General features: G+C 47.8%; 1 protein-coding gene across 2 annotated transcripts in view; it reads right to left on the bottom strand.

The window, feature by feature from the left end:
* The window catches only part of LOC139760604 (uncharacterized), a 108583-nt gene that overhangs the window by 84483 nt on the left and 11340 nt on the right, over positions 1-12760 (bottom strand). For both annotated transcript variants that reach the window (XM_071683982.1, XM_071683983.1), the window contains exon 2: positions 9086-9963. In XM_071683982.1, coding sequence (XP_071540083.1) covers positions 9086-9963 — 878 coding nt within the window. The remainder of the gene's footprint in view (positions 1-9085; positions 9964-12760) is intronic.

The following is a 12760-nucleotide window of genomic DNA, read 5'->3' as shown; positions in this document are numbered from 1 at the left end:
CCTGGTCATCTTCATGCATATTTGACTTCTTCTCCGGTTCTAATGATTTTCACACAACTTCCTTGTATTGAATACATTTGGCTTCTTCCTTCATTCAAACGTAAGTGTGTCTTTACTGAAATCATTCCCCATTTCCCAACTTGCCTTAAGCTCCACGTATTCATCGTGCTCATATCAGTTTTCCTTCCGTCTGTCGTCCAGCTTCTTGTCTCTTCTCGTATGGTCGTACTTACTTTTGCCATTCATAGCTTTGCGTCTGAAAATGGCGTTGGAAATCTTAATTTTGACATTGCTGGTCTTCCAATGATATTATTCAAGGACTCCACCGATGTTCATTGACCTCACTTGGCGAGAGAGAGGAGTATTCTACGTCATTCCTCTCACGGATACAACGCGGGAGATTGACGAACTATATGTCTGCGATGTGGTCTTCACGGAACTTGTGTCAGTCGACGTAATGCACTCTGAGGCTGGCGTGATGAAGGTAGGGAGAAGGACGCCGGCGACACAGTATTACATCACATCATCGTAGATAATGTCCCTGTGTGAAGCAAGGCCAGGTGGTTGTGGGTTAAGGGGAAGATCTGTGGGAGGGGCTGTGTGTAGGTGTGTGTGTGTGTGTGGAGGGGGGGACTCAGGACTGTGAGGGAAAGAATGAGGTGGTCTGTGCTGGGGTGGGTTGGGGTTTGAAGACGAACCCCTTCAGTAAGGAATGAGAAGGGGATCTATCATGTGGAGAGAGAGAGTCCCCGGTTCTGTACATACGGGTACCTGAGACGAGGGTTTTTGCCATTTAGGCAGGTGTAGCTCGTAGCGCCCACCGCAAGAAGATCTAGAGTCAAGAATAAAGAGACGCGCGTGAGATGGGTGGAGAAAAAAGAGAGAGAGAGTTACAAAGTTACACAGATACGCAGGCCACAAAGTCCCAAGATCCAAGCGAGGGGAGAGAGAGAGAGAGAGAGAGAGAGAGAGAGAGAGAGAGAGAGAGAGAAATGTTATGGAGGACGGTCAAGACCTGTGCTGTGGCGGATCAAGGATGCGCACGGACGTCAGGAAAACAGTAGGGTCCGTCCTGCCTGCTCGTGAGGGAAGAGGGACAGGGGACCGGTCCTTCACCTCAGCCTTCACAACACGCCCGGTGTTACTCACCCTCCCTGCATAACCTGACCACCTCTTGAGACGCACACCACAACACCCTCCCATATACGCCGAGGCAACACGAACAACCCAAATGATCGTCTTTGTCCTCACGTTTGTGAAGAAGACGGACATTAATTCTTGTTGTACTGTGGACGGTCTGAATTTTTTGGACTACGTGGGGTGTGTTAACCTATGCATAAACACCACAACTTATTCTGTGTGCCAAAATTCCAAGCTGATCAGGATCGATTGATACGCAGCAAAACTACGTAGTCTTGATTGTGCCACTGCCAGCGAGACATTGAGGGAGACTAAGAAGGAAGTAATGAGGTTTTCTGTCTGTGTAAGGTGGACGGAATCCGACAGTTATCTATCTATCTACCTATCTATCTATCTATCTATCTATCTATCTATATATATATATATATATATATATATATATATATATATATATATATATATATATATATATATATATATATATATATATATATATATATATGATCATCTTAGATTCCATTAGACCAAGTCAGACCATCACTGACGAACCTGATCCCCATAACGTCAGCAGCGGCACCAATTCGGCCCTTTCGTCAGGATGATCGAGTGGCACTTGCGTCATGGCTTCTATCTGGGCACTTACCGCGGCGCCTCTGCACGTGGCACTTCATGACGCGTGTCATGGCGGAAGGCTCGCCAACTCTCATGGCCCGATGGGGGTGGTGGGTCTGCCCTGAGATCCACCCCGCCCGCTGGGGTGATGTACGGGAGGTGATGGTATCCAAACTGATCTCATCTACGGCACTTCCTGCACTTGTGATGGCTCTAGTGTGTATGGCGCCTATGACAGGCATGTCCCCCGTGGTCTTTGGACGGTCTATGACCAAACTACGATAAGCCTCTGGTCGCCTGTGGGGGTCGTCACACCCGTGAGTCGTACTCAGGGTCGTGCCGTAGGTCGTCTTGCTCCGACGAGAAGACCCACTGTTCAAGGCACACCTCCACAGACACGTGCATCTGTGGCATGAATTAATTTTCACCCTTGTTTTCTACGTATACCCCAACCACCTCTCTAAAATGCACTCCTTCATCGCTCGTACGCTCGCAATCGCTCATGTCCATACCAAATTAGAAATACTCCGTTTGCTCTATCCTCAACTATAAGCACTATATCTTCATACAAGCATCCTCTCAGTTGCTTTAACTATCCTCTACCATGTTCTGATGCTCGACGGGCATTTCTATCACCGTCAAGCAAACGGTAATGACTGGTGGCGTATATATCAAGTTCCTCTTCAGTACGTCGTCGAAGCGGTGCTTCCAGGGAGTTACGTCTTGGGGATGTCTCACGTCTCTCTGAAAGGATCTCTCTATCCTGTTTTATCCCAAAGGCCCTCCCTCCTATCCACTCACCCCTCTCCTACCCCCTCTCAAACGATCTATCTCCCTTGTTTTATCTCAAAAGCCTCTCTTCCTATCTACCCTTCTCTCGAACAGGATTTCTCTCTGTCCCGCATTTCTCAAAGGCCATCCTTCCTATCTACCCTTCTCTCGAACGTCCATTGATAACCTACATTTATTAGCTGTGTGATGCCTCGTGGCCAGGCAGCTGATATATGTAGACAGCGAAGGTGATGTAGTGGCTTCCATTATGTGTGTGTGTGTGTGTGTGTGTGTGTGTGTGTGTGTGTGTGTGTCTGTGTGTGTGTGTATGTGTGTGTGTATGTGTGTGTGTGTGCCTCTACCTCTAACGGATACTGGGGTGCCATCAGTGCCAGCTTGGCACTGACGGTGCGACGCAGTGCCAAATTATTAGAAGGTGCGAGCGGCCAGAGCCAACCGCAGGCCGGCCGGCCGGCTCTACAACAACGGGAAATTGCCGTCGCCGTCTACGGGTTATTTAGCCGGCAACGTCCACCCTTAAGTGCTCAGGGGGAGGGGAGGGGAGGGGAAGAGGGGAGCGCTTAGCGAAGAGAGGGGAGGCGGCGGAGTCCGGGAACGTAGCGATCATCGTCGTCTTATGGGAGATTACGGTTGAGGGAGAGAGAGAGAGAGAGAGAGAGAGAGAGAGAGAGAGAGAGAGAGAGAGAGAGAGAGAGAGAGAGAGAAACTACATGCCAGTAAGTAAACATATATATATATATATATATATATATATATATATATATATATATATATATAGAACAATACAAATGTTTACAAACCAAACATCAAGTAAACCTCAGACACTCCCAAGTCATTCTCCCTCAACGTGCATCGTACAACACAGATTTCTACACAGCCTTCGTACCTCGCACAACATCGCCACCTGCCCGACGGTGATTAGGACGAAGGAAGCAAACTTCATTAACGATTCACTGGGCTTGACGCGCCACAGTAAGTTTGACCCGCCCTAACGAGGAATGGATTTAGACTCGGTAGTCATCACAAGCGCTCGTCACTAAACGTAATGCACCATAATGACTGGCAATGATCCGAGGTCACTAGAGCAGTTCGGTGATTAACTGATGTGTGGTTCGTTTCCTTACAGCGAATATTATCCGTAAAAGCTTGTGAAATGATGATGGTGATTATCCCTGTGCTCCGCTATTTCGACATGTTGTATCCATAGGTCACTTCTGTAAACCTAGATCATATAACTTGGTATACATTGGCTTCATCTCTGCACCAGAATGAAACGTGTGGATTCCAATCTTTCGTTCCTACAAACCTCCCAGTCTTTCGTTCCTACAAACCTCCCAGTCTTTCGTTCCTACAAACCTCAATGTGACACGAGAAAGAGTAAGATACGTTCAACTAATTCTAAAAACTTTCAGAATAACTTTTTCTGTGTACTGTAAAGTTATCACTGACTGGAAGACACGACGAGGTGAAGAGACGCTGATATCATCGCTGGTGGAGGATAAAAGAGAGACCTAAAGGTGGGTTAGTCTAACCACCAACCATACTCGGAGACGCTGGTTGATGGTGTAACAGGTTCTACGAACCAGATGACGGACGGAAAGGAAGCATCATAACTAGGTTTCAAGTCTTCCCAGAATACTTCCCCCCCACACTTCCACCGAGGCCTTGAGTCGACCAGCACATCGGGACGGACGATGTAGGTGTCAAGGGAATCCCAGAGAACCGATGGCGTGGTGGATTCAGAGTGCATTCTTAGGCTCTGAGTCTTCACCTACTCACACGTCTCTACGTCTCGGAAGGTAAAGTAGGGAGAGCCATATGGCTAAAAGCATCCATTAACATCATCTTTCATTTTTCTCATCTACATCATCTGTGTCATCAATATATATAAAGCCTTTGGGCTGAGGGGACTCTGACTATTCCATCATCGTAGTGTTTACTGATTGTGTCTGTGTGCTTGGCGATGAGTTAGCAATCAGGGCCGTAACATAGGAGTGGATGATGACTGACTTTTCGATATATCTCTTGTTTTCCCCGAGGGGGTCGGGGCGGGGGGCGGCGGGCACTCTTCGTCAGGTTCTAAAGTGATGCAGAGTACGAGGGAGGCAGGAGGGTCTTGAGCAGGGTATGAGAACCCGTGATCCCACCTTCAGGAGGGACCGTAGGATTTATATCGCCGTCAGGAATCTCTCATCTCGTTGGTGAGACATTCGAAGACCCATGTGCTTTTAAATGACACACGCAGGGTGAAGGCCATGATTGTCCTGTAGTCAAACACACGTCCTCACACAAAGAAGCCCGGACGAAAAGCTTTCGTTGCTTGGACGATTGTCTTGAGTAGTCAGGTACCGATGTTATGAGGGTTTATGACACTCTGGACGTTAAACTGTAGGAATAGCAGATTGTCTGTATGGTCACGAACTTCAGAGGTGATGCCTAGAGGCGATGGCATCCCTCTCATACGTATGACTTCGCTCACAGAACAGGGGACAGAGGACTTAGGTGAAGACGTCACCAAGCGTCTTTGTCGGTCATGCTCTTTGTGCCCAGAAACACAGAATGGTATGAGTGCACGTGACTATCACCCGTGGGCACAGCTGATTACGTCAACAGAAAACAGGCGTTTGTGACGAATGACGAACACGTAACACGGAAGACACCAACGCATAACTGGGAAGTAGAGTATGGAGGTGGAGGGCTGTCCTGCCAAGTTATGCAGGAGGTGACAGACGCGAACACCGGCATGGGTGCTCTGAGATCAACAAAATAAACAGAAATAGAAACCAGTTCGAAGGGCAAAAGTGTAGAATGTCACAGGTGACAGGTAAAAGTAGGGGAGAGAAACGTAGTTGGTTTTCTGCCAAGAAATTCCTATGCTATCTGACTCCCTCTGCTGAAACTCTAAGACGTTTTGTTACCATCTTAATAAATTACGCAACTAAGTTTGCGCAAGATGAGGTCCTCGAACTTACCTAGACCGTAAAAGCATTACGTATTTTGCAGTACAAACCAAACAACTGCCAAAAAGATGACGAATTACAGAAAGTTTCGACAGGAAAGCCTACTGGACATCCTCCACACCACATAGGGAAAGTAAGCTCCAGAACTCTGGATATCAAGGTACTGAGCCGAGGTATGCAACGAAAGTCGTCCTTGTTCTTTTCAGATAGACTCTTGCGTTTCATTGACCCTGACGTCATGGTGTTCCTCAAGGCCAGGCTATTCAACAAAGCCCTAATGAGACGAAACGAATCTTCCAAATATTTTTGTCAGAATCTTTAAGAATCTTCTGTTATCATGGCTGGTGTATGTACACGTTTGGTAATATTTCTTTGACAGGGAATTTGATTTCAAGCTCAAGACTACACAGAGATATGCCTCTTATGTTTTTAAGACGAGGAACATTAAGCTGATGGGAGTTATACACTTGTGGGGCTTCATCTGTGTGTGTGTGTGTGTGTGTGTGTGTGTGTGTGTGTGTGTGTGTGTGTGTTATTACACCATAAATCTCGATAGGGAGCACACATAAGCGTCAGGAGCAACATGAAGGAGACAACGTACATACTGAAGCTGAGCTTCAGCTACCTGCACTTTCTTCCGGGACCTACAGTAACATTTAGCTCCTGTTGCCCTGTATCATAAGCTGAGATAAGAATTATCAACATTACAACGAAGAATTTGGACCTCATATTCCCTCACGGCTGAAAGATATCCAATGATTTCCATTTTGAATATAAGATGGAAAATGATAATGATGAGTGTACTGGGGACAACATCCATATAAGTTCAAGCGATAGGGGCCCCCACCTGTGTAGGACTCCCTCTCCGTCACGTACAAATAGGTGATTAGAGAGAGATAACTACACAAGACACACACACACACACAGAGTGGGTACGGCCTCTCGTGTGAAAGATTTCTCTAAGTTATTCCAGCCAAGGAAAATCATCTCCACCATGGTTCCTCAACAGAGGGTCTCTTAGAAACAAAGGGTCCCATGAAGTCGTGTGTCTGAGTTTTACGAATATTACATTTAATATCAAAAAAATAAAATGATGAGCTAACCATTATTTTCTTTTTTTGATTATGCGTCATTTCCACTTGAGGATAACATGCGCATTTTCTCGTCTTCATCTTCTTATTTAGGAGTGTGATTATCTTCTGCTTCACCTCTGCATGGCGTAGGTCTCTCCTTCTGCCCAGAATATCCGAGGCAGCATTTATTAACATCTCGTCTTACACATCTCTGGCTTATTTGCATGCTGTATCAACTACTTGAACAGTTCCTCTTAGTTTCAAAGTATTGTTCAATATCAAAACCATTGAATCTCACAGACTAAAGAACTCAAGTTCTGTAAGAAAAAGAGAAACATTCTCTCCTGAACCTTCTGTCTTCTAATGAGGTTCAATTTGATGCCCTCTCAGTATGTTAGGATAGAATATCTTGCCACCAGCTGTTGAACTCTATCAACAATCTCTTATGTTTTCTCAAGTGACGAGGCCAAACTGGTAATCTCCAGCAGCATCTTGGGACGTGTGCTTAAATGGCTGTTTTGTTTTTGGCCACGAATTGGTTTACCCTTGGCATGACCCCTTTGATGTGGATTTCTGATGACGGTACAAACTCAAGTCTCTCCGGGAACACGAGAGTTCCTCAGCACTGCTTCCTGCAAGGAGAGGTAGAGGTTGTCATAATTTGAGTCTGTGATGGTTTCACTGTTCCCGCGTTCACCATCCCACATATGCTTGGGTTCCGCTCACACTGTGCATCTAATTAGTGCTTCAGCTTCTTCGGGTATCCTTACTAGTTGTCGCGGTCCCAAGGATCCTGCTTCTCTCAAAAGCTTAGCCTCATTTGCAAACATAATCCAGGTATGATGATCGATCTCTGGGGCGCCGAGGATTCGAAAACCAGTCCTCCGCTGCTGCAGTACGATACCCTAACCACTGGGCCAAAAGGCGACAAAAGCTCTCCATCTCGGGGCAACAATTTTGGGTCCATGAGATCCCCAATCGCATCCCGTGACGTGAGAGGCTAAGGAAAGCCCTACGCCCTCACGGGTCGTACCTGGCATCAAAATCAATCCTCTAGAACGACGCATGTTAACAATATGATGTACCCAAACATGATTCAATCCCCCTTTGGCAAGTCATTTAGTCAGATCAGGAACAAGAAAAGCAGCCTCAGAACCACACACTCTCTGTGACGATCTATTGTTAAGATCGATTTTGATTTTGAATTCCAAAGTTGAAAAGCATTCTTTAGAGAAAGGGTTCGAAACTATCCAAGAAGTGCTCATAAGGCGGAGAGAATCGCTTATGAAATAAATCTTCACCAAGAGATGAAGGGGAATTATGCAGACGAACAGACAGAAATATAAACATAACAATATTCAATTCCACAAACAAACCCATTTCACTCTAGGCCAGGATGACGTTGCCAACACACACTAACGTCCTAACGTTATCAAATGGCTAATATGGCATTATGAGACAGTTGGCAACCTTCTTTCCCTTGACATAGAAGAAAAGAAGGAATCTACTTCGTTAGGAAGAATTAATGTCTTAATCAATCTCTTTCTTTCTCGTACTACAAAGCACATTCCCAGTTCTGCTTTATGAAGGACCCTTATACAGCTCTGTGTACGTGCGTGCGTGTTTTTTTTTTTTTTTTTTTTTGTGTGTGTGTGTGTGTGTGTGTGTGTGTGTGTGCGTGTGTGTGTGAGTGTGGCCACACTGTATACACATTACAATGACCAGTGGAAGGTGGAAATAGGAAACAATACCAGTGGCAACTGAGTGGCGTTACGTCACAGCTTCCCCGGCTGTGCTAAAACTCGTATGAGGGACAAAAGACTCGCAATGGAAAGGACTTTTATATACCACATTGGCAACATCGAAGTGGCTGATCGTACTGACTAAAGGTTTATTACTTTTATGTAGTTTTAGTTCCTGGTGTTACGTTGATCAAAAGAGACTTAAGACTCCGGGTTTAGGCAGAAAGTTTAGTTAAAGCTATTTCGTGGTTGTTGCATCGTACAGAGACAGAAAAAAGTCTGATTTCGTCACATTCATATGCTCGAAGTAGGTCAGTAAGCCTTATAGGAATTATTGATAATTCGCATGGGTCGTGTGTGTGTGTGTGTGTGTGTGTGTGTGTGTGTGTGTGTGTGTGTATGAGTGCAGTTCCACACGTGTACAGTCGTGTCCCCCCCCCCCACCCCCCTCCATCACACACTATTCCTGTCACTTGACATAGCGGGCGAGCATCCGGGTTCAGGCCCAGGGGGCGCTACGCTACCGCTATGGGGAAAGGTTTCGGAGACAGAGCCCCACTCCATGCTAAAGGCAGAAGGTGCTGCATGCAGGAGGAGCTAAAGATCCATCATGTTGAGATGGCCAGGAGGAAGGAGGAAGAGGAGGAGGACGGAGGGAGGCAGAGGGCGGGCAGGTCCAGCGGAGGGAGGGGTTGAGGGAGGAGGAGGAGGAGGCGAAGGCACCTCCTGAACCAATCGCTGCCGCTGACCTGCCCATGTAACTCACCTGTTTTTCTTTCGGCCGCCGAAAATCTTTATCTTGGGCGCCTTGAGCTTCGAGATGGTGATCTTCGGCTTCTTGAAGGTGGAGAGACTCCAGGAGCTGATGGAGCGGCGCAGCTGCTGCAGCTTGGCGTCTGCCATAGCGACCGCTGCAGCGCACACCCGCACCACACCAGCGACAGCTGCACTCCCCGCGGACGCTGCGCACTCCAACAAGGCCGCTAGCCCACTGGCAACCTCCCATCGTACGGAGGAGGCCACAGACGTGGCCCTGCGGGCCGCCCGTACCCGGGGGCTATTCCTGGCGGCCCGCGGGGATGGGCGGCCGCGTGATACCGCCGCCACGGGGCGGCGGCGGCGGGCGCGGGCAGGTGTCAGTAAGGGCGCCGCACCTCCGCCCGCCACCCGCTTCCTGAGAGCGGCAGCCCAGCGCCTCGCTGAACTCACCCGGGTGCTGGCGCTCCGGTACAGCGGCCCGGCCCTGCGAAGGGATCGTTGCAGCGTGGACGAGGTCCGAGACCTGAGGGAACCGGAGGTACGAGACCTGATAGAATTGGCGGTCCGAGACCTGACGGAACTGGAGGCCCAAGACCTGATGGAAGTGTTTCGAAAGGTCGACATGTCAGCCTGATTCGGCGCGTCGTCGCTGGCTGTCGACACTCTGTGCTCCGCCCTGCTGAGGGAGACCTCACAGGACCCACTCGACCGGTGGAGGGCGCCCTTCCACTCCTCGGGTACGGACCTGAGGGAGAGGCGCTTGTGGGCGCGGGCGGGTCTGATGGGCGGGGCGCGGGGCAGGGTCAAGGGCGGGGCGCGGTGCAGGGTCAGGTCGGGTCGAGGCAGGATGACGGTTGGGGCAGGACCTGGCATGCCGGACATCATCTGCAACACAAACAACCCGTTAGTGAAATACAGGAGGCGAGTGACAGAGGGTCGGGAGGAAAGGGTGGCTGGATATCCTCCCTTCTTGTACTACTCTCCCAGAGAAACAGGACAGATCAAGGAGCCAAGTGAGGGTTTTTTTTTCCTTCCCTCTCTAAGGCCCAGTCATCTGTTCTTGACGCTAACTCGCTCACGCGGGAAATGGCGACCATGTATGGAAAAAAGTATATGTACATATGTATATAACATAAATCATATACAGATGAAAATCAGGCCATTAAGCTTCTAATCTCTAATTGATAACTGATAATTATGATAATGAAAATACTACTATTAATGATAACAATGATAATCACGGTAATTACTGACACTGATGTGTTCACCAGTCCTCGTCGTCAGTCTCTTGTGTTAAAGAAAAAAAAATCAATATACATTTATAAGATGCTGTTGGTCTCGTCTTCCAGAAATGTTACCAAAGCCGTCGCCAATCTTGTGACAGTGTTACCAAGTCCAGCAACAACCTTGTGACAGTGTTGCCAAGGCCGTGAACAACACTGAGGCAGTGCCACCAAGGCCCGCAGCCTCTTTGTGGCGGTGTTATCAAGGCCGGCGGCGAACCTGCGGCGGCACAGCGTTACCAAGCTTGGTGAAAACGTCGTGTCCTGGCGAGTCATCAGAACAGTGCTCGCTCGAGCCTCCTCGACAGTGCTCACAATCAGCTATGAACACAAGTACACTTTGAACTTACACTTTTATGCATTTTGGCTTTGACGCTTTGTTGAATTATACCTCAACCGAGGCGAGACGGAGGAATATATCAAGTATAACACGATGACAAAGAAAAAGAAAAAAACTGCAATGAATGGGGTAAAGTTCGCTCGCTTTAGGAGCTTCGTGTCGCTATCCTGCTAGCTAGTCTTCCAGTAGCCAAATTTTACCCTCGGTTTTTCCTCTAGTCTCTCTTCCTGCTGTAAGGTTAGTCTTCTACCTTCATGACACTGCCACAAGGTTATCGCCTAACGATTTATGTTCATAAAACACAAATAAAATTTTTGATAAGAAATACTGATATATCCTGTGAGATCCTTAAAGCACACAGAAATGGACAAGCACTTTTTTATTTTCTAAACACAAGTAGACCCAGTGGTCGGATTGTCCCCTTAAGAACGCCACCCATCCCATCCGTCTCGTTATCGGGTCAAGAAATTTTCTGTCCTTCAAATGAAATCGCTGGGAGAGGATGTGCACCGAACACCCATCCCCCTTTTACCAACGTGAGTACCATGTCTGGTCAAGATCAACTTAGGCAAAGTTTCTAGCTGTGTCACAGTCTATGACCCCACTGTAGTGCACCCATTACCAGTGTCACAGTCTATGACCCCACTGTAGTGTACCCAGAGAATTAAGGCCATGAATACATGCAAAACAGATGCATACATTTATGTTTTCCATCACTAGGAACTTGGCCGATGATGACTTCCTCCATTTTTTTATCGTCGGGAAGAACTCGTGTAATGCTGAAGTCAGGAGGGAAGAAACCAGGGCAATGCTGAATTAATGAGGATCCAGGGCAATGCTGAAGTCACCAGGAACCTTAGCCAATGGTGACATCATTAAGAACATGGGCAATGCTGACATCATTAGGAATATAGACAATGCTGACATCATTCAGTAACCTGGACAACGCTGACAGCATCAGGAAGCTAGGCAATGCTGACACAATCAGGAACTTGGGCAATGTTTGTGTCTAAGCAATTCCTTCCCAAGGCCTTGTGCCATGAGCTTACCATGTTTTGTGAGACAATCTACAATAGGATAATTGAGGTTCGTCTTCATGAGGTTTAAAGGCCTCTGGAGGAGGAGGAGGAGGAGGAGGAGGAAGAGCCAGGGAAAGAGACAAAATTTCGCAGAGGTGAACATGTCAGGGGAATTTTCTTTAACTTTACGGTGCACGTAAATTTCCCGGACATGTGTTCATATGAAATGAATTGGGAAGGGAGGAAAAAGGTCTATATTTCAGAATAGCTTTGTATCTTAAAGTGTAATTTCTTAATTGCCTCCTTTTCAACTCCTTCCCTGTAATCAAGAACTGAAAGTTGATGTGAACGTGACCCTATTCTGCCAACCTGGTAAAAGGGCGGGTCTGGTCCGGCAGCAGTAGAGAGTGGGCGTGGCCAGACCCCACTGCTGATGATGACGTATCATTGACGCACGTTGACTGCCCCATAACGTCATCGAGCGCCCCAGGCAACCCTTTAAGTCACGTCTCCCGACGGTGCTTCGTGAACACCGATGGAGAAAAGGTAGAGATTTGATAAAGGGACTACATGGACCCGGTGTGGGTGTGGGATGAGATGGGAATAACGGGAGGAAACCGGAAGAACGAGAACAGGAAGCGATGTAAATCCCCCCCCCCCCCTCGACAAGTTCTTCCGGTGCCTCATAGAGGGCGCCGATGTCATCACACACACACACGCGCACGCGCGCAAAGTCTAGACAGAAAGGCAGCCTGACGAAGTTCGAGTGAGTAGAGAACATCTTAGGTTCTCCCCGAACACACAGAGACGTCGAGAACGAAAGGATTTCGGTAGAGATGTTCTCCTCCGTTAGTACTCTACTTGACGGGGTTCTATAAGCAAGCGGTAGTGTCCTGAGTTCTCCCCTCCGACCGAACACAATAATGTCCTACGTCTGCCTCGAGCACGGCGCGTCCCGAAAGCAGGCAGGCTTGATAACTTTCTCCTGACGGAGCTTTGCGAACAGAAAGCGTCTTGGGAGAGTTTTCCCCAACAGGAGT

The sequence above is a fragment of the Panulirus ornatus genome, chromosome 37 (genome assembly GCF_036320965.1).
Source record: "Panulirus ornatus isolate Po-2019 chromosome 37, ASM3632096v1, whole genome shotgun sequence".
Taxonomy (NCBI): Eukaryota; Metazoa; Arthropoda; class Malacostraca; order Decapoda; family Palinuridae; genus Panulirus; species Panulirus ornatus.
The sequence above is the reverse complement of the archived record's forward strand: the minus strand, read 5'-3'. Positions and strand labels throughout refer to the sequence as shown.